Below are 18,812 nucleotides of genomic sequence, written 5' to 3'. Positions count from 1 at the left end.
TATGCCTTACTTTTTACTAGAAATGGCTTTTCTTAATTTATTTTTTTGAGAGAGGGTCTTGCTCTGTCAGCCAGGCTGGAGTGCAATGGCGTAATCATAGCTCATAACAACCTCGAACTTCTTGGTTCAAGGGATCCTCCCACATCAGCCTGGGACTCCAGGGGCATGCCACCTTGCCTAATTTGTAACTGTTGTAGAGATGGGGCCTCACGCTATGTTGCTCAGGCTGGTCTTGTATTACTGGGCACATGTGATCCTCCTGCCTCAGCCTCCTAAAGTGCTGGAATTATAGGTGTGAACCACTGCACCAGCCTTTTTTTCTTTTAATATCTTATTTTCATAACTCCTAAACTTTGAATAATTCATTTAAGAGTCCCACCTCCCAAAATAGTACTCGATTATTTCTGTCCTCCTCCAGAACCATACTCCAGAACAGTATATATGGTGTGTATATATACAGTATATAAAGGGGGAGGATGCTGTAAGTCCAGGATGCAGAAAAGTATAAGGATTTTTTTCTCCTTATTCAAGGCAGATGGTAGTCCAAGAAACATCTTACACACAGCACCATGACTTCACCATTTGCTCCAAGAACCAATTCCTGACTTCCTAGACATCACTGTAGACCTCACTGTAAACTGGGGAATGACCAGAACTTGAGAAGGAATGTTTCGATTTTAAATACATTCCAGACAAGCCCTGACCAGTGCCAATGGGGGTATAATTAGAAGAGGCATGCATATGTTAACATATTTCCACCTCTGTTTGAGAGGGGACATTGAAATTAGGCTGACAGATGTCCACTAATTAGGCAAAGAGGCATTTTGTTATATCAGAACACATAAAACTGGTTATTCTATTAGGTCCTCCGCTCATTTGACAGTTATAAAATGCAAAGACAAATGAAGCACTGGAATTGTTTTTTGTATTTTTACTAAATTTAGTATAATTCAGTAAGAACATTTTTGCAAAGTAGCTCATCTACTAACCAAAGAGGCTAGAATGGAGCCGCCAATCCATGAGCTAAACCTCCGTTCCACTGTTGTATTATTTGCAATCAATTTCAGCCGCATACTCTGAAATAGAAGAATATGCATTAGTTCAATCAAATCTTGTGACTCAACTTAGGAAATTGTTTTTTCTTTTTTTTCTTTTTTAAAATAGAGACAGGGTCTTGCTCTCCATATTGTCCAGGCTGGTCTCCAACTTTTGCACTCAAGCAATTGGTCCATCTCACCCTCCCAAAGTGCTGGGATTACATGCATGAGCCACTGCACCCAGCCAGGAAATTCAATTTTGACAGACTTCTGAATGGCTCCCTGTGGTTCAAACACTGATTAAAATACGGTAATTTTGAAATAGGATAACAAATCTCAAATCAATCAATAAATCAATCTAATGATTAGTATTATAATTCAGGTAATGCTCTAGATCTCCAAGAATTTAGAAAATACAAGGCAGATGTCTGTGTGCCTATATATTTAGATATCACTTGTAATAATAGAAATGTGGCATATGTAAAACATTCTTTTATATGGGAAGCTAAAAGACTATTAAATATACAGATTTATAGACATTGTTAGGGCATATGTAACCACTAATATGGGTTTTAAAATTTAATATTTAGTGCAGAACACCTTACAAAAAAACCACTTGAAGTTTTGTTGTTTTTTTTTTTCCTGAGCCAGAGTCTTGCTTTGTCACCCAGACTGGAGTACAGTGGCATGATCTTGGCTCACTGCAACCTCAGCTTCCTGGGTTCAAGCAGTTCTCCTGCCTCAGCCTCCCAAGTAGCTGGGATTACAAGCACGTGCCACCATGTCCGGCTAATTTTTGTTTTGTTTTTTTTTTTGAGATGGAGTCTCGCGCTGTCACCCAGGCTGGAGTGTAGTGGCGCAATCTCAGCTCACTGCAACCTCTGCCTCCCGGGTTCAAGCAATTCTGCCTCAGCCTCCCGAGTAGCTGGAATTAAGAGACGCCCGCCACCAGGCCCAGCTAATTTTTGTATTTTTAGTAGAGATGGGGTTTCACCATGTTGGCCAGGCTGGTCTCCTGACCTCGTAATCCATCTGCCTCGGCCTCCCAAAGTGCTGGGATTATAGGCATGAGCCACTGCATCCAGCCAATAAAAATTTTAAATTTAAAGTTAAAAGATTATAACTGCCATTCTGTTATTGAAGTACTATATAAATTACCTTCTCAAACCGAGTTTTTCTATTCTCTTAAAAGTTATTACAATATACCCACTGATCTTTCTAAAACAAACATATGAGCTCATCAGTCCGCTGCTAGATTTTATCCTGTGAAGAAGGAAGTATTTTCCCCTAGAGATTCAGCATAGCCCCACTGACACCTTGAGGCTTCTAGCCTCAAGAACTATAAGACAATAAATTTCTGTTTTAAGCCACCAACATGTACTTTGTTATGGCAGCTCTAGGAAACTAATCCATCTTTCTAGCCATATTGCTTTCCCCACTTATGTAAAGACTAGAAGCCAACTACTTTGAATTACTGGAACATACCCATCTTCTCTTAATATTTTTGTAAATGGTTTTATTCCCTCCATCTAGATACCCTTTCATAAATTAGTAATGAGTTGAACTATTCATTCAAACTATAGCTTCTTCATGAGCTATTCTCTGATACTCCTAGCGAGTTAAGTAGTGGCTTCTTGGTGTTCCCGACAGCACCTGGTCCATGACATACTGAACTGTTTAGCATGCTACAGTCATCATTTTCTGCATGTCTAACCATCCTAGTAGACTGAGCCCTTGGTGTGCATGGACTAGTGCCTAGCAAACTATCCATATTTAAATATTAAGTTAATAAATGAGATTCAAATAATTTAAGAGAAACTAATAGATGTTAACTAGAAAAACTTGGTTAAAGGATATTAACTTTAGTGATACTATACCAAGCACATACAAAATATGTATCTATTGAAAGATGAATGCTTATCTACAAAATGACACCATCAGTGAGGAAAGATATGACTGAAGAATACCATTAAAGAACAAACAGAACTTACTGGAGGAGTTTTCTGAGACAGCTCTCTATTCAACCTGTCAGTAAAACTCTGTATTAGTGTGTTTCCTCCTGCCACTATTACACTGCCATAGAGACCCTAGGATAAAAATACAAGAAAAATCAGTTCCACATGTTTCCAAAAGTTTTAAATACAACTAAAAATGTGCGCTACTACAATCTTCCCTTTCATTTTTTGGAAATGTTTTACTATTATATAGACCTAATAGCTTAATCCATCGATTCTCCATCCTAGCTGTACATTCAACTCATCTAAGGAGCTTTTAAAACACAAATTCCTAGGGGCAATTACATAAAAATGTCTGGGGATGGGATCCAGGCAAGATTACGTTTAGAGACAGGGTCTCGTTATATTGCCTACATTGGAATGCAGTGGCTATTCACAGGCACAATCATAGTGTACCACAGCCTCAAACTCCTGGGTTCAAACATTCCTCCTGCCTCAGGCTCCCAAGTAGCTGGGACTACATGCCACTGTGCCTGGCAGGCATGGTTTTTAACTCCCAAGATTATTTTAATGTGCATGAAGTTTTAAGAACCACTAACTTAAAGGAATCATTCTAAAAATCATAATTTTTTTGGCAGATAGCTGCCAATATTTAATTAGAAGTACATTCTATAATGACTTTATCTTAGAATGGTCATCTGGAAATATTAATAGCAACCACCAGCCAAAAATTAAAATTACAAATATTTTGAAAAAGAATGCTCATCTGGAAGTTAGGATATTCAAAATTAGACAGATTATTTTATGATTGTGACAGACAATGATAAACTGAACATATTCCTGGCCAAAATGATTGCTACCTTTCTCTTTTGCAGAGGTATATATACATCAGAAGCACATGGGAGCTTTTCCAAAACACACATGCTAAGGCCTCCCCAAATACAAATAAATTACTACTTATATTTACTTTGAATTTGCATGTATGCATCAGAAAGTTAAATGTCAACCTGTTTTAGTGGATAAGTTCCTATTTTTAAAACGTATTTCAAATGTCTAAATCATCTAAGTTTTGAAGTAGAAAATAGAATGCAAAAGTATCTCATTAGTTAAAGGGAGAAATTTCACTAAAAACAAAGTTATCACTGTTGCAATAAATATACTTCAATTCAATTACCTTCCCCCAAAGGTGGAATTGTATTTGCACTAAAAAAATCCCAAACTTATATTACTATTGTCCTAGAAACATCACATGCCTACCAGGTTACCAGGTGAAATAAAGGTAAAATAAAGTATGATTTTCATAGCCACTCAAAGACTTTTTTGAACAACATAGTAGCTATTAGCACTATGCTTTAAGCAAATTCATTTATTCAAAATCTAGGCAGTATGTGGGTGAGAAGCTGAATTAGGTTTAAATAAGATAGTCAGTCCTCAATGTTATCAATATGACCTTGGAAACTGACTTTCAACAAAATGACATGTAACAAAACCAATTTTTTTCCTGAAACAATGTCCTTCAAGGACTTACTGTACATTGTTTCACTTAAAGTTCAGTCTCCAAGAACCTATCACTGATAATGAGTGAAATATATAATATGGAGTTAGTATTTAAAACCTGACAAAGCACAAAAAATATGAAGATCATTTAAAATAAACTTCATGTAAAAGTTACTCATACCATTTAAACCACACCTTCCTGAAAAATAAAAGTAGAAGTTGTACTATCTGTAAGAAAATCACCAACAATACATATTTTGGTTTGCTACATTTCAGGAAATCTCTAGTGCAGCATTGTCTACAGAACTTTCTGTGATGGTGCAAATGTTCTATATCTGCACTGTCTGATGCAGCAGCCACTAGCCACATTTATAATGAGGCTATTACAACTGAAGAATTGAGTTTTATGTTTTTACTTATTTTAATTTAAATTGCCACATGTGGAGGGTAGCTACAAAACTGGACACCATGGCTCTAGAGTTGCACATTTTTCTTTTTCTAGTACTTCATCTTTTTATAGATACTGTTATAAAATGAACTTCAAAGTCAATGACATTGACAACCATTAGGTCACTGTCAACCTAACAATGATTTGGGGGCATTTCAATCCCCTAAAAGGTACCTTTAAACCGTAACAGGAGACTGGCACTTACTGGTCTGATATCAATATCACACATCCCAACACTTGTGGTGACAACATGACTGACTCCTAACATTGTGTTTCCTGATAACCCCTACAACAAAAGAAAACAAGTAGTCACATGGAGGCTCTTCATACAGTAAAGCATATCCAAAACATTTTAGCCACAAAAGCTCTTCACCTATATAGGAAAAGCCAGGCTAATTATGAAAAGCTTTTATACCTTTACATTGGAAGGGTCAAATAATCCTTCTGGAATTTTTAGCCGCTCTGCACCAAAATCACAATTGTAGCCATTGGGGAACTCATAATGAACAGTTGGCATCTGTGCAGCCACTCTGAAAACATGTTAAACAGTATTACACAAAAGACAAAAATAATTCTCTTCAAAATTATAAAGTACTAGGGAATTATCAACTTGTAAAAAAATGGGAATGAGAATATTTTAAACATTATTCAATTAAGTACTTTCTATGTTTTCTAAACAAATCCTTTCCTCATTTATAAAGTATACAATTTAAATAAAAAACATACTGTTCATCATAAGTTGAATCCGACACTTGAAGTACCGAAGCTTGAAAATCCTGGATAACACACTGTGAGTAAAAGAAAAAAGTTTAACAAACAAGGTTGAGATTTATCTTTGTAATCTATACTTTTATAATATATTTTAAATACTTTTCAGAATGAAATTGGACCATGTTTCTAGATGTGTAAATCATTTCAACAGTATTAATCTACCTAACAAGAATTCTGAGTATCAAGAAACCTAATTCTAAACATTTGCATTAGAAGCTAAATTACACACATTTAAAAGTTACAACAGTTATGAAACGATGAGAGATAAACAACTGCAGGTGCAGGAACCCCTGCACCACAGTCCTGCATAACAAAACCAATTTCAGAACACCACTTTCTTCTTAAAAATAAGCTAGATTAGAAGCAAGATTTCATTACCTACATATACACATGTGCATATACATCACATTTTATGCAACTTTTAATGACTGTACATAGTATAAAACAGTTTAATAAAATGCTATGAACTAACATGACCTCTAGAAAAATCTTGTCTAATATCTAGGAAAAATGAGTAATACTAATTTTTCCTCATATATTACATGTACACACACACAAAATCTTTAGGTGCAAAAACTGTCAGAGCTGGGTGCAGTGGCTCATGCCTGTAATCTCAGCACTTTGAGAGGCCGAGACAGGAGGATCGCTTGAGGCCAGGAGTTCAAGACCAGCCTGGACAACATAGTGAGACCCTGTCTCTATAAAAATAAAAAATAAAAAATTAGCCGGGCATGGTGGCGTGCACCTGTAGTCCTCCCTACTTAGGAGGCTGAGGCAGGGGGAGCCCAGGTGTTTGAGGCTGCAGTGAATTACAATTGCACCACTGCACTCCAGCCTGGGTGACAGAGAGAGAGACCCTGTATTTATTTATTTATTTATTTAATTTTTATTTATTTAGACAGAGTCTTGCTCTATTTATTTAGACAGAGTCTTGCTCTGTTGTCCAGGCTGGAATGCAGTGGCACAATCTCAGCTCAACGCAACCTCCATCTCCCATGTTCAAGCAATTCTCCTGCCTCAGCCTCCCAAGTAGCTGGGATTACAGGCACTCAGCACCACACCCAGCTAATTTTTGTATTTTTACTAAAGACGGGGTTTCACCATGTTGGCCAGGATAGTCTTGAACTCCTTGCCTCAAGTGATCCACCACCTCGGCCTCCCAAAGTGCTGGGATTACAGGTGTGAGCCACCGTGCCCGGCCAACCCTATCTTTTTTAAAAAAAAAAAATATATATATATATATATGTATATGTGTGTGTGTGTATATATATACATATGTGTGTGTATATATATATAAATATATAAAAAATTATATCATATATATTTATATCATGTATATATCGTGTGTATATATCGTATATACATATATATACGATATATATACGATATATACATATATATACATATATATACGATATATACACACGATATATACATGATATAAATATATATGATATAATTTTAAAAAACCTGTTAGATGTGATCCTTCTCATAGTAATTATGACTTATATAATTTTACTCTTAGTTTCTTTTGCTGGATACACATTAATTTCTATCAACAGAGTAAGCAAACAACCTACAGAATGAGAAAATATTTGCGAACCATGTATCTAATGAAGGTCTAATACCCAGCTTCTATAAAAAACTTAAACAAAAAAACCCACCTCATTAAAAAGTGGGCAAAGGACATTAACAGACACTTCAAAAGAAAACATATATGCGGTCAACAGCATATGAAAAAAAGATCACTATCACTGACCATCAGATAAATGAAAATCAAAACCACAATGATACACCATCTCACACCAGTCAGAATGGCTATTATTTATTATAAAAAAGTAAAAAAATAGGGCTGGGCACGGTGGCTTACACTTGTAATCCTAGCACTTTGGGAGGCTGGGGCAGGTAGATCATGAGGTCAAGGGTTCGAGACCACCTTGGCCAACTAAGAATACAAAAATTAGCCGGGCGTGGTGGCACACGCCTGTAGTTGCAGCTACTCAGGAGGCTGAGGTAGGAGGATCACTTGAACCCGGGAGACGGAGGTTGCAGTGAGCCGAGATTGCACCACTGCACGCCAGCCTGGGCAACAAAGCAAGACTCTGTCTCGAAAAAAATAAATAAGTAACAGATGCTGCTGACAAGGCTGCAGAGAAAAATGAAAGTTTATTCATTTTTGGTGAGAATGTAAATTAGTTCAACTATTGTTGAAAGCCGTGTGGCAATTCCTCAAAGAGCTAAAGACAGAACTACCATTTGTTTTTTTTTTCTTTTTTGAGGTGGGTTCTCACTCTGTTACCCAGGCTAGAGGGCACTGGTACACTCACGGGTCACTGCAGACTCGACCTCCCAGGGCTCAGGTGATTTTCCCACCTCAGTCTCCCACGTAGCTGGGACTAAAGGTGCACACCCCTACACTTAGCTAATTTTTCTTTTTCTTTTTTTTGAGATGGAGTCTCACTCTGTCACCCAGGCAGGAGTGCAGTGGCACCATGTTAGCTCACTGCAACATCCATCTCCTGGGTTTAAGCAATTCTCCTGCCTCAGCCTCCCAAGTAGCCCACCTCCACACTCAGCTAATTTTTAAATATTTTTAGAGACGGGATTTCACCATGTTGGCCAGGCTGGTCTCAAACTCCTGACCTCAGGTGATCCACCCGCCTCGGACTCCCAAAGTGCTGGAATTACAGGAGTGAGCCACCGCACCTGGCCCCACTTAGCTAATTTTTCTGTTTTTGTAGAGACAGGGTTTTGCCATGATTCCCAGGCTGGTCTCTAACTCCTGAGCTCAAGGGATCCACCCACCTCAGCCTCTCAAATTACAAGCGTGAGCCACCATGCCTGGCCCAGTACTACCATTTGACCCGGCAATTTCATTACTGGGTATATACCCAAAGGAATATAAAGCACTGTATCATAAAGACACATGTATGCGTATGTTCACTGCAACACTATTCACAATAGCAGAGACATGGAATCAACTTAAATGCCCATCAGTGGAAGACTGGATTAAGAAAATGTGGTATATACAGACCACAGTGAAAAAAAAAAGAAACAAAGAATGAGATCATGTCTTTTGAAGGAACAGGGATGGAGCTAGAGGCCATTATCCTTAGCAAACTAATGCAGGAGCAGAAAACCAAACACAGCACGTTCTCACAAGTGGGAGCTAGATGATGAGAACACATGGACACAAAGAAGGGAACAACAGACAGTGGGGCCTCCCTGAGGGACGAGGGAATGGAGCAGAAAAAATAACTATTGGGTACTAGGCTTAGTACCTGGGGGACAATAATCTGTATGACAAACTTCCGTGATACGAGTTTACCTATATCACAAACCTGCACATGTACCCCTGAACCTAAAATAACAGTTTTTTTAAACAAAACAAAAAGAAATTAAGGTGTATCTGTGGTGTCAGGTTGTTTTACTAACCTCTTCCCCATCAGTAAGCCATATGTTCAGAGATGGGTTTTTAGTAGAGAATCTCTCATGGGTTCCTTGTTCTGAACAAAAACACATTTTTGATATGGCTGACTGATGCTGGGAAACAGAACATAACTGAGACATACTAGTAGGCCTCTCCAAAACCTAAAACCATTTTCTCAGTCAAAAATGTTCAGAATAGCATAAAACAAAAATTCCTTCCAGGTCTCACCATAGTAATCCAAGTGAATATGTAGTGATTTGCAGAGACATTTGTTTGGCAAATATGAAAAGCATGCCTCTCACAGCAAAGCTCTTTTGTTAGTAAAGTATCATTAAAAATATAGAGTGTAATCCTGAGATCATGCTCTATTTAATCTTCAAAATATATTTAGTAATTTAAAAAAAAGAGCTTGAAAATATAAAGTGCTCATATTTTACTCAAGGATTTACAGCCTATATATAACTTTTTTTTTAACACTCACGCAAAAAGCCTATAACATTTTTGTAAAGAGAATGAGGGTTACTTACATTACACATATAATTGTGCCAAGACCTTGTAACCTGAGGCAACTTCTCTTTTCTTTTCCAGTTTGCTGGAGATCCTTCACGAACAGCTTCCTGAGAGTACCAAGAGATGCTATGTTAATGGAGTTCATTTCATAGGGGTGGGGGAGCTAGAGGTAAGTTCTAGAAAGAAAATTCAATACTTACTTTTGATGCAATCATATATGGAGGAACCAATTCAATATTCATTTCTTGGAAGAGTTCTCTGCATTGCATAGTAATAAAGTCTCCAGCAAGAGGGGATTTCACAATGCCTATGAAACAGATGAGACAAGGCTAAGAGAGCAGTTAAGTCCAAACTTCCTAGAACGAATTTCCCCTACGGGTGTATTTATATGAATAACTTTTTCAGGTAAATGAACTATCCTTCAACACATAAATAAAGCAATGCATCAGTTTTAAATACACATTATATACTAAAGATTTTTAACATACTTAAAAATGATCTTATTCAGAAACTGATATGCTTTAAAAGTGCTACTCATCATTTTATTTCATTATGTGCGTCCTCATAACACCTAAAATCATCTCAGTGTATCCTGGTTAAATACATTTACCTTGTTGAAGGACATAGCCATCGTGGACTGGAATTGCAGTGGTATGAGTGGCTCCACTGTCCAAAATCAGCCCAGTAGAACGACCATTAGCAAATCTAGTTTAAAACATTAAGGAAAAGAAAGTATCAAGGCCGCTAAAATAATGTTTATTGTAAAGGGCAGGCTCTTATATTTCAGAAACTATTTCTTAAACATCTATCTCATAGTTAAAAATGTATTACAGTGAATCTAGGGATAAAAATTGGTATAAAATAATATTTATGGCTTAAGAACAAATAGCAAGAGGCAGGAATTCTAGAATGGAGGTATCAGGAACTCAGGGAAACCTTTATCCTAGAAACAGCTACTATTAAGCTGGTCAAAATTAACATAATCATTGAAAGTCTCTGGAGACTGATCAAAGCGCTTACAACAAACTGAGATGCATTTATTTAACAAAATGTACAGAAACTTGGTAAGAACAGTGGGAGGTTGTGACAACTGAGCTAGGGACTATAACCATTCTCACATAGCATTGAAGAGGACCTGTTTCAGCAGTTTGGCAAAGCCATATGGCAGTTCCTATCTCCTCTAACTCAATGGGCAGGAAAACTATGCCAGGTGAATTCCACAGCTGGTGAATATTGGCAGATCCCATTTTCCACATTCTGTGCTGCAGAAGGCCTATACTACCTGAATATACTAAACTGAAGTTTAGGAGTAGGGGCATTCACTCATTCATCAAATATTTACTGAGCATCTATTAGGTGTCTACTAAGTCTGGTGCTTAATAAGGAGGGAGGGAGGAAAGAGGGAGGCTGCTCACCTGGCACTAAAATTCCTTTAACACAGTAGACACACAATGGTGCACCAAAACTGCCTTTTCCCTGAAGGTTATCCTGTTTAGTGAAGTAGATGATCAATAAAGCTGTAAAAAGAAAAGCTCACGATGTCCCAGGGAAGGTGGTGGTGTAAAAGAGAAGCCTATTCCTGGGATATCCAATTGTTAATTATGGGGAAGGGAATATGGGCAAGAGTAGGAGCATGTGGGAAGACCAGGAGGCAAGAGAACACAGCGAGGTCAGAGAACTGCAAGCACCTCAGTACGGTCTGAAAGTAAAAGGAAGAAATGTAGAAGATGATTCTAGCTTAAAGCAGACTAGCACTTTAGAAAGATTATTAGAGGCTGGGCATGGTGGCTCATGCCTGTAATCTCAGCACTTTGGGAGACCGAGGCAAGCAGATCGCTTGAGTCCAGGAGTTAGAGAGCAGCCTGGGCAACATGGTGAAACTCCATCTCTACCAAATAAATAAATAAATAAAAATAGAAAGATTATTAGATCAACAGTGTAAAGAATGGGCAGACAAGAGGATGTGCTTCAGTAATCCTGGAAATAGCTTCCACCTAATGCTGTGGCAGTGGGAAAGAGAGAAACAAATAGCAGGAAAGAATAGGTGGGACTTGATGACTGACTAAATTTGAAGGGGAATGAATTTACAGCCAATTTCCAGTTTTCTGTGATATTGGAAGGGAGGGAGAAAATGGCAATCTTTCATTTCGTCTAAGCCAACTGGTTAAAATATTGCCTTCTATCCACATGCACCTTCCTAAAAACAAAAACGTCTTAACACTCAGAATTTGAGTGTTACTTTATTTCCCTCATACTTTCTAGTGTATCATCAGTTCTAATGAGAAACACCAAAAGATGAATAGCTAAAAAGCAAGAGAAAAGAGAAAAAAACAACTTCTGAACAAGCAATAATTGGCTTATGTCTTCTGCCAGAGTTATCACATTCAGTAGTATGGTATACACTTCAAGAGGAAAGGTATTACTCTTTCAAGGATACGCCGTCAAAACTGCAGTTTTGCAAAGGAAGAATGCAGGGATGTTGTAGTGTTCAAACATTAACTCTGTCAGTTTCTCTCTCTTTGCTCTAGTATTCCACTTGAGAAGAGGGGAAAAAGAAATGCAAGTTATTAAGAATTAAAAAGTTGATTTATCTCCAGATAAAATCTAGCACTATATTAACAAAGAAATAAAACAATAAGAACAGCAAAAAATACCATGGGAAATAATCTTTCATAATAATATCTCACAAAAATAAAAACAAAACCTCTATATTTCTTTAGATGTAGATTAAATTTAACAAATCAATCAGATAAGAATTAAAATTCTTTAATAATAAAATTGCTTCTATAAATTCTAGAAATTAGAGACTTTTCCACATATGAGGAAATCAGTATTCTTATAAACATATTATTAAATCTAAAGAGTAAATATGGTCAATCCAAATCCTAAGTATGAATTTTAGACCACCAAATTCTCCCACTTATAGATGGTATTCATAAAAGAAACTATAAGTTAGCAACAATAAGATACTGATAATTTATGACCATTATGCTTGCTTTCTGGGTCGTTTCTGTCTATGTACCAAATGTATTTCACAAGAGACTTTGGTCCAGAAATTTCCAGCCCTTGTTCAACATCTCAATTCTCTCTTGGAAACTTGAATAAAGTAGATATACGCTGCCCTTGGGGCACAAGAAATGATTCGTAATTCAAAATGGGAAGCAGTCCTAGGAAATAAAATGTTAAATCCCTAGAAATACATAAATAACCACAAGAATTCATTAGTGTGTTTTGTTGTTCTCTGCATATTTTATCAGAATAGTAAAATGAAAGTTACAATAGTATTAAAAAATTAATCTTTTTCCCTAATTTTCAAATTCAAAATATGAATTTCTGAATTTCTATGCCTCTTTATAGAAAAATATTCATCAAATGAGTAGAAAACTAAAGGAAAAAAGAAAAAAAAAAAAAAACAACTACAGAAACATGAAAAAGAAAATCTTTATCTCACCGGTGCCTCTGACATGAGAACAGGATGGAGGCTGGCTTCTGATTTGACATGCATTTTGTAGGTATGATCCAAAATAGCCTGGAAACTATCCCAGTCTTCAACTAGAATATAAGATTAGTAACTTGGAAACAATGCATAGTTGAAGATGAATACAACATATTTTGAGAAATTGTTTCTGTGACTTAACAATTAATACCGTATTATACAGAACCTACTGATTTTACAGATCAACTTCATACCACAGTACTTTATATAAAGATTACCTTTGTCTTCTAGATATATAGAACTTCTTTTTGGTCCCTCCAGCCCCCAGACCTATCCCAAATGTAATTAATCTAACAGACCTAAAATACCAAGTAAATGTTATTCAATTCAATAAATACTTATTAGAGGCCCAGAATGTGATCAGAATAACAGGAAGTACAGAAGAATTATATGGCCTTCTAAATGATACTACTGCTGGGTTTAAAAAAAAAAAAACAACAAAGATTTGTATGGTCTAGACCCAACACTCAAAAAAGCTTACAATCTATTTGGAAAAAGACTAAAAGACATGTTAAAAATTCAAAGAAGAACATCTGTCTTCAATTTGGCTTCCACCTAAACATTCCATTAAAACTACTGACATAAGTCATTAATGACCTTCTTTTTTTTGAGATGGAGTCTCACTCTCTCGCCCAGACTGGAGTACAATGGCGCAATCTCGGTTCACTGCAACCTCTGCTTTCTGGGGTCAAGCAATTCTCCTGTCTCAGGCTCCCAAGTAGCTGGGATTACAGGTGCCCGCCACCATGCCCAACTAATTTTTGCATTTTTAGTAGAGACAGGGTTTCACCATGTTGACTAGGCTGGTCTCTATCTCCTGACCTCAGGTGATCTACCCACCTCGGCCTCCAAAGTGCTGGGATTACAGGTGTGAGCCACCGCCCCCAGTCGCGAATGACCTTCTACTAGGCAAATTCATGGACACTTAACATTTTTAATCTCATCTGACTTCTCTAAATTATAACAGTATTGCCTTCACAAGAGTTTACAAACTTTTCTACTGCAGCCCAAAGAAAAAATGTCATTAATTATATATTTCCACAGGCCCACCTGGATTTTTTTAACTTCTTTCTTAGTGTAAAGCTTTCAATGTCACAGCGGAAAACACTGAGAATAAATGGAATTTTATGCTTCCAGAAACTTTTTCTTTTCTTATTCTTCCCCTGAATTTTTTCCTACATCCCTAATTGTTCCCTTTCATTCTCCTTTAAGGGTACCTTTTATTCTCTATTGGTTAAAATATACAAGTTTTTTGCTAAGAACTCCATCTTCAATCCTCTTCCCATATTCCAAATTTTTTCAGAGTAATAAAAAGCAATTCCATGTCTTAAAATCTTTCTTATAATCTTTTATTCCCCTGTTTACAGAATTGTCACCTGGATGTTCTAAGCACTTTTAACTTAGTGAACCCATTTACTTACTATACATGAAAGAGTTAACACTGCAAGCCTGAGAAAGGCCTGCTTGTAAAGCTCACTCTTAGCTGGTGTCTGGAAACACGATTGGCAAACAGTTCCCTATGTTCATATAAAACTTGTCCCTAAATGGTAAGAGTAGCTCGCTATACCTACACTGTTTGTACAATGTGGTTGGTTCTGAACACTTGCTTTCCTTCTGATAATCTAAAATTTTGTTACATGCCAGGTACATGGTACCTACATAACCAGCCCTCTGTAAAATCCTTGGGTACTGAGTTTCAGAGTTCTCCTGGAAGATAACACAGGTTGTAACTTGTTGATGGAGGGATTAAGCACATCCTGTGTGACTCCACTGTGAGAAAACTCTCCGAAGCTTGCATCTGGACTTCATCATCCCCTGTCCCTTTTCCCTTTGTCGATTTTGTTTTGAATCCGAATCTTCAGTACAATAAATCTTAGCTGTGAATACAACCATATGCTGAGTCCTGTGAGGGAGTCTTGCTGGTGAGTAACTGAACCTGAGAGTGATTTGGAGTATCCCTGATAACCTCGCTTTTTTCTTTTTCTTTCTTTTTTTTGAGACAGAATTTCGGTCTGTCACCCAGGTTGAAGTGCAGTCATGGGATCTCAGTTGCAACCTCTGCATCCTGGGTTCAAGTGATTCTCATGCCTTAGCCTCCTGAGTAGCTGGGATTACAGGTGGTATGTATCGCCACACCTGGCAAATTTTTGTATTTTTAGTAGAGATGGGGTTTCACCATGTTGCCCAGGCTGGTCTCGAACTCCTAGACTCAAGCAATCCACCCGCAGTCTCAGCCTCCCAAAGTGCTGGGATTATACAGACGCAAGCCACCGCGCATGGCCAACCATGCCTTTTAAAACCATAAAACTTGCTTCTTCCCTTTCTATTCCTATCTCAATGCATGGTACTCTCTGTTCAGAGTTACTCCAACCAAAAATCTAGGAAACTTTCTCAACTTCTCTCTTGCTTTCACTCCCTCGATCGTTTAGTACCATTTGTTTCCTGGTTACCCTGAAAGTCCCTTCAGGATCTCTACCAGCATTATATAAGAGTTTAAACCTTTTTCATTTCTCATCTGGACTCTTACCTCCCTTATTGAGCTCCATCTCTAGTGTCTCCTTCCAATCTAGACTACATATTACTATTCATCTTTCCAGCTGGCAAATACGAGCATATCACATCTGTTTAAATTCCTTTGGGGTTATCCTTCAGTAACTAGCTTAATACAACCCTGGGATGGTTTACAAGCCCTTTTATGACTGCTCCCTGCCTACCTTTCCTGCTACTGACCCTAATGAGCCCAATGCTGCAACCATACTTAATTCTATTACATTTTTAAGCACATAAGCTTCTTTCACAATTCCATCCCTTCACACATGCTGGTCCCTCTGCTTTACCCAGCTTTGTCAGCCAGACTCTTTTTTTTTTTTTTTAATTATACTTTAAGTTCTAGGGTACATGTGGATAACGTGCACGTTTGTTACATATGTATACTTGTGCCATGTTGGCGTGCTGCACCCATCAACTCATCAGCACCCATCAACTCATCATTTACATCAGGTATAACTCCCAATGCAATCCCTCCCCCCTCCCCTCTCCCCGTGATAGGCCCCGGTGTGTGATGTTCCCCTTCCCGAGTCCAAGTGTTCTCATTGTTCAGTTCCCACCTATGAGTGAGAACATGCGGTGTTTGGTTTTCTGTTCTTGCGATAGTTTGCTGAGAATGATGGTTTCCAGCTGCATCCATGTCCCTACAAAGGACACAAACTCATCCTTTTTTATGGCTGCATAGTATTCCATGGTGTATATGTGCCACATTTTCTTAATCCAGTCTGTCACTGATGGACATTTGGGTTGATTCCAAGTCTTTGCTATTGTGAATAATGCCACAATAAACATACATGTGCATGTGTCTTTATAGCAGCATGACTTATAATCCTTTGGGTATATACCCAGTAATGGGATGGCTGGGTCATATGGTACTTCTAGTTCTAGATCCTTGAGGAATTGCCATACTGTTTTCCATAATGGTTGAACTAGTTTACAATCCCACCAATAGTGTAAAAGTGTTCCTATTTCTCCACATCCTCTCCAGCACCTGTTGTTTCCTGACTTTTTAATGATTGCCATTCTAACTGGTGTGAGATGGTATCTCATTGTGGTTTTGATTTGCATTTCTCTGATGGCCAGTGGTGATGAGCATTTTTTCATGTGTCTGTTGGCTGTATGAATGTCTTCTTTTGAGAACTGTCTGTTCATATCCTTTGCCCACTTTTCGATGGGGTTGTTTGTTTTTTTCTTGTAAATTTGTTTGAGTTCTTTGTAGGTTCTGGATATTAGCCCTTTGTCAGATGGGTAGATTGCAAAAATTTTCTCCCATTCTGTAGGTTGCCTGTTCACTCTGATGGTAGTTTCTTTTGTTGTGCAGAAGCTCTTTAGTTTAATTAGATCCCATTTGTCAATTTTCAGCCAGACTAATTCTTATTCATTGATCAAGATTCATCACAAGTTACCTCCTTTGTGAAAACCATCACTGACTCCCAACACTAGAGTAAAATACCTCTCCTCTCTAATCCCATTGCTCATTGCATATACCTATATTGTAGCACTTATCACAGTGTACCATTATTTGTATATATACATACATCTATTTCTCCTAACTAAGCTTTTAAGGAAAAGGAACATTTCTTATGTATCTTTATATTCTCAGTGTCTGAAATCAGTTTGTGGAATAAAAACAAAACAAAAAACAAAAAAAAACCATGGCTGATGTTCAACTTATAGGAAGCTACTACTTTGTATGTAAACTGTAACATGTATACTCTATAATCAATTCCATGGGGAAAACATCTTACCCATCCCATTTTTTAGAGGTGAAATGGCCTCCATATTCTCCCTTGGAACACGCAGAGCATTAGTATCTATGTAGTAGGTGGGACCGCCTTGTTTGCCTTTATCGCCATCTATTTCCATTAATGTGCTTCCGTCATCTCTTTCTACCACCATACCAATAGCTGTAGGAAAATCCACCTGTAAGAGTCAGAAATATGATACACAAGTTTCACCTTTTATCAAGGAGGCATTTTTCCCCCAACTAATGTAATTTATTATATTTTGTTTTAAATTAGAATTTCTGCATGACTTTAATTTACATGAATAGCTCTACATATCCAATTAACTCTAACTTTACACTTACCTTGGGGCAGTCCTCACCAGCATAACCAGCTCTCACAGTATAGGATCCAATGTCAAAAACAAGGGCTCCAACTTCATCTGAAAAGATTAAAAGATAATTAGCATTAACAGCTTGCAGAAGTATCACATGAAAATCACAGCTCACTGCAGCCTCAATCTCCTAGGCTCAAGCAATCCTCCTGCCTCATCTTCCAAGTAGCTGGGGCTACAAATGCATGCCAGCATGCCCAGCAAATTTTAAAAAATTTTTTGTAGAGATAAGGTCTCACTATGTTGCCCAGGCTGGACTCAAACTCCAGGGCTCAAGCAATTCTCTGCCTCAGCATCCCCAAGTGCTGCAGGCATGAGCCACTGCACTCAACTCAATTATATTCATATTATTATTCACTTGAACCTAGTTTCAAATACACCTTAAAGAATCATTTAATTAAAATATAACAAGTCATATACCGTATTTCAGTAGAGGTTCAATCAGTTAAGAAATGGTACACTAAAACTGGGTAATTTGAGTTTACTTATTAAAGGGAATTATTTGCAAAGATATAGGTGAAATACGGACAACCAGAAGGAACAGTACAGTACCCCAGTACTATAATGATAACTAATAATAATGGATCCACTGCCATTCTTCAAACTGAAGAAACAAGAAGAAATTACTGTTATGAGAATCTGGAGAGAAAGTTGTATGGGGAGGGCTACCTGATAGGAGCTGTGACTTTTAGTAGAGGGGATGCAGTTAGCCATAGATTACCCTGAGGTGAATGAATCAGGCTAATAAATATACCAGTAACCTCCCTCCACCATCAACTAGGGTGATTCTATAATTTATTATCCAAAGTGGGACAACCACTATGGGAAATTTAGTTACATCTACTAAAGTTGAAATTGTGCATACATAGAATTACACTTATTTATTCTGGAGACACTCTCTCATACAGGTTGCAAGGAGACATGTACAAGAATGTTCAACAGCTACAAGAACTGAGCAATTTATTAACCTCTCTGCTTCAGTTTCCTAACATGTAAAATATAC

The 18,812-nt window shown here is 37.5% G+C and overlaps 1 protein-coding gene across 4 annotated transcripts in view; it reads right to left on the bottom strand.

Annotated features, from left to right (window-relative positions):
* Positions 1 to 18,812, bottom strand: part of ACTL6A (actin like 6A) — a 28,799-nt gene that overhangs the window by 1,347 nt on the left and 8,640 nt on the right. For all 4 annotated transcript variants that reach the window (XM_015131550.3, XM_077990749.1, NM_001104559.2 and 1 more), the window contains 12 exon segments: positions 17,781 to 17,857; positions 17,440 to 17,614; positions 13,100 to 13,200; positions 12,086 to 12,183; positions 10,259 to 10,353; positions 9,849 to 9,955; positions 9,666 to 9,755; positions 5,664 to 5,725; positions 5,353 to 5,467; positions 5,143 to 5,223; positions 3,029 to 3,124; positions 990 to 1,076 (listed from right to left, as the gene is read on the bottom strand). In XM_015131550.3, coding sequence (XP_014987036.1) covers positions 990 to 1,076; positions 3,029 to 3,124; positions 5,143 to 5,223; positions 5,353 to 5,467; positions 5,664 to 5,725; positions 9,666 to 9,755; positions 9,849 to 9,955; positions 10,259 to 10,353; positions 12,086 to 12,183; positions 13,100 to 13,200; positions 17,440 to 17,590 — 1,083 coding nt within the window. In that variant the 5' untranslated portion in view covers positions 17,591 to 17,614; positions 17,781 to 17,857.

The sequence above is a fragment of the Macaca mulatta genome, chromosome 2 (assembly GCF_049350105.2).
Source record: "Macaca mulatta isolate MMU2019108-1 chromosome 2, T2T-MMU8v2.0, whole genome shotgun sequence".
In the NCBI taxonomy this organism is placed as follows: domain Eukaryota; kingdom Metazoa; phylum Chordata; class Mammalia; order Primates; family Cercopithecidae; genus Macaca; species Macaca mulatta.
The sequence above is the reverse complement of the archived record's forward strand: the minus strand, read 5'-3'. Positions and strand labels throughout refer to the sequence as shown.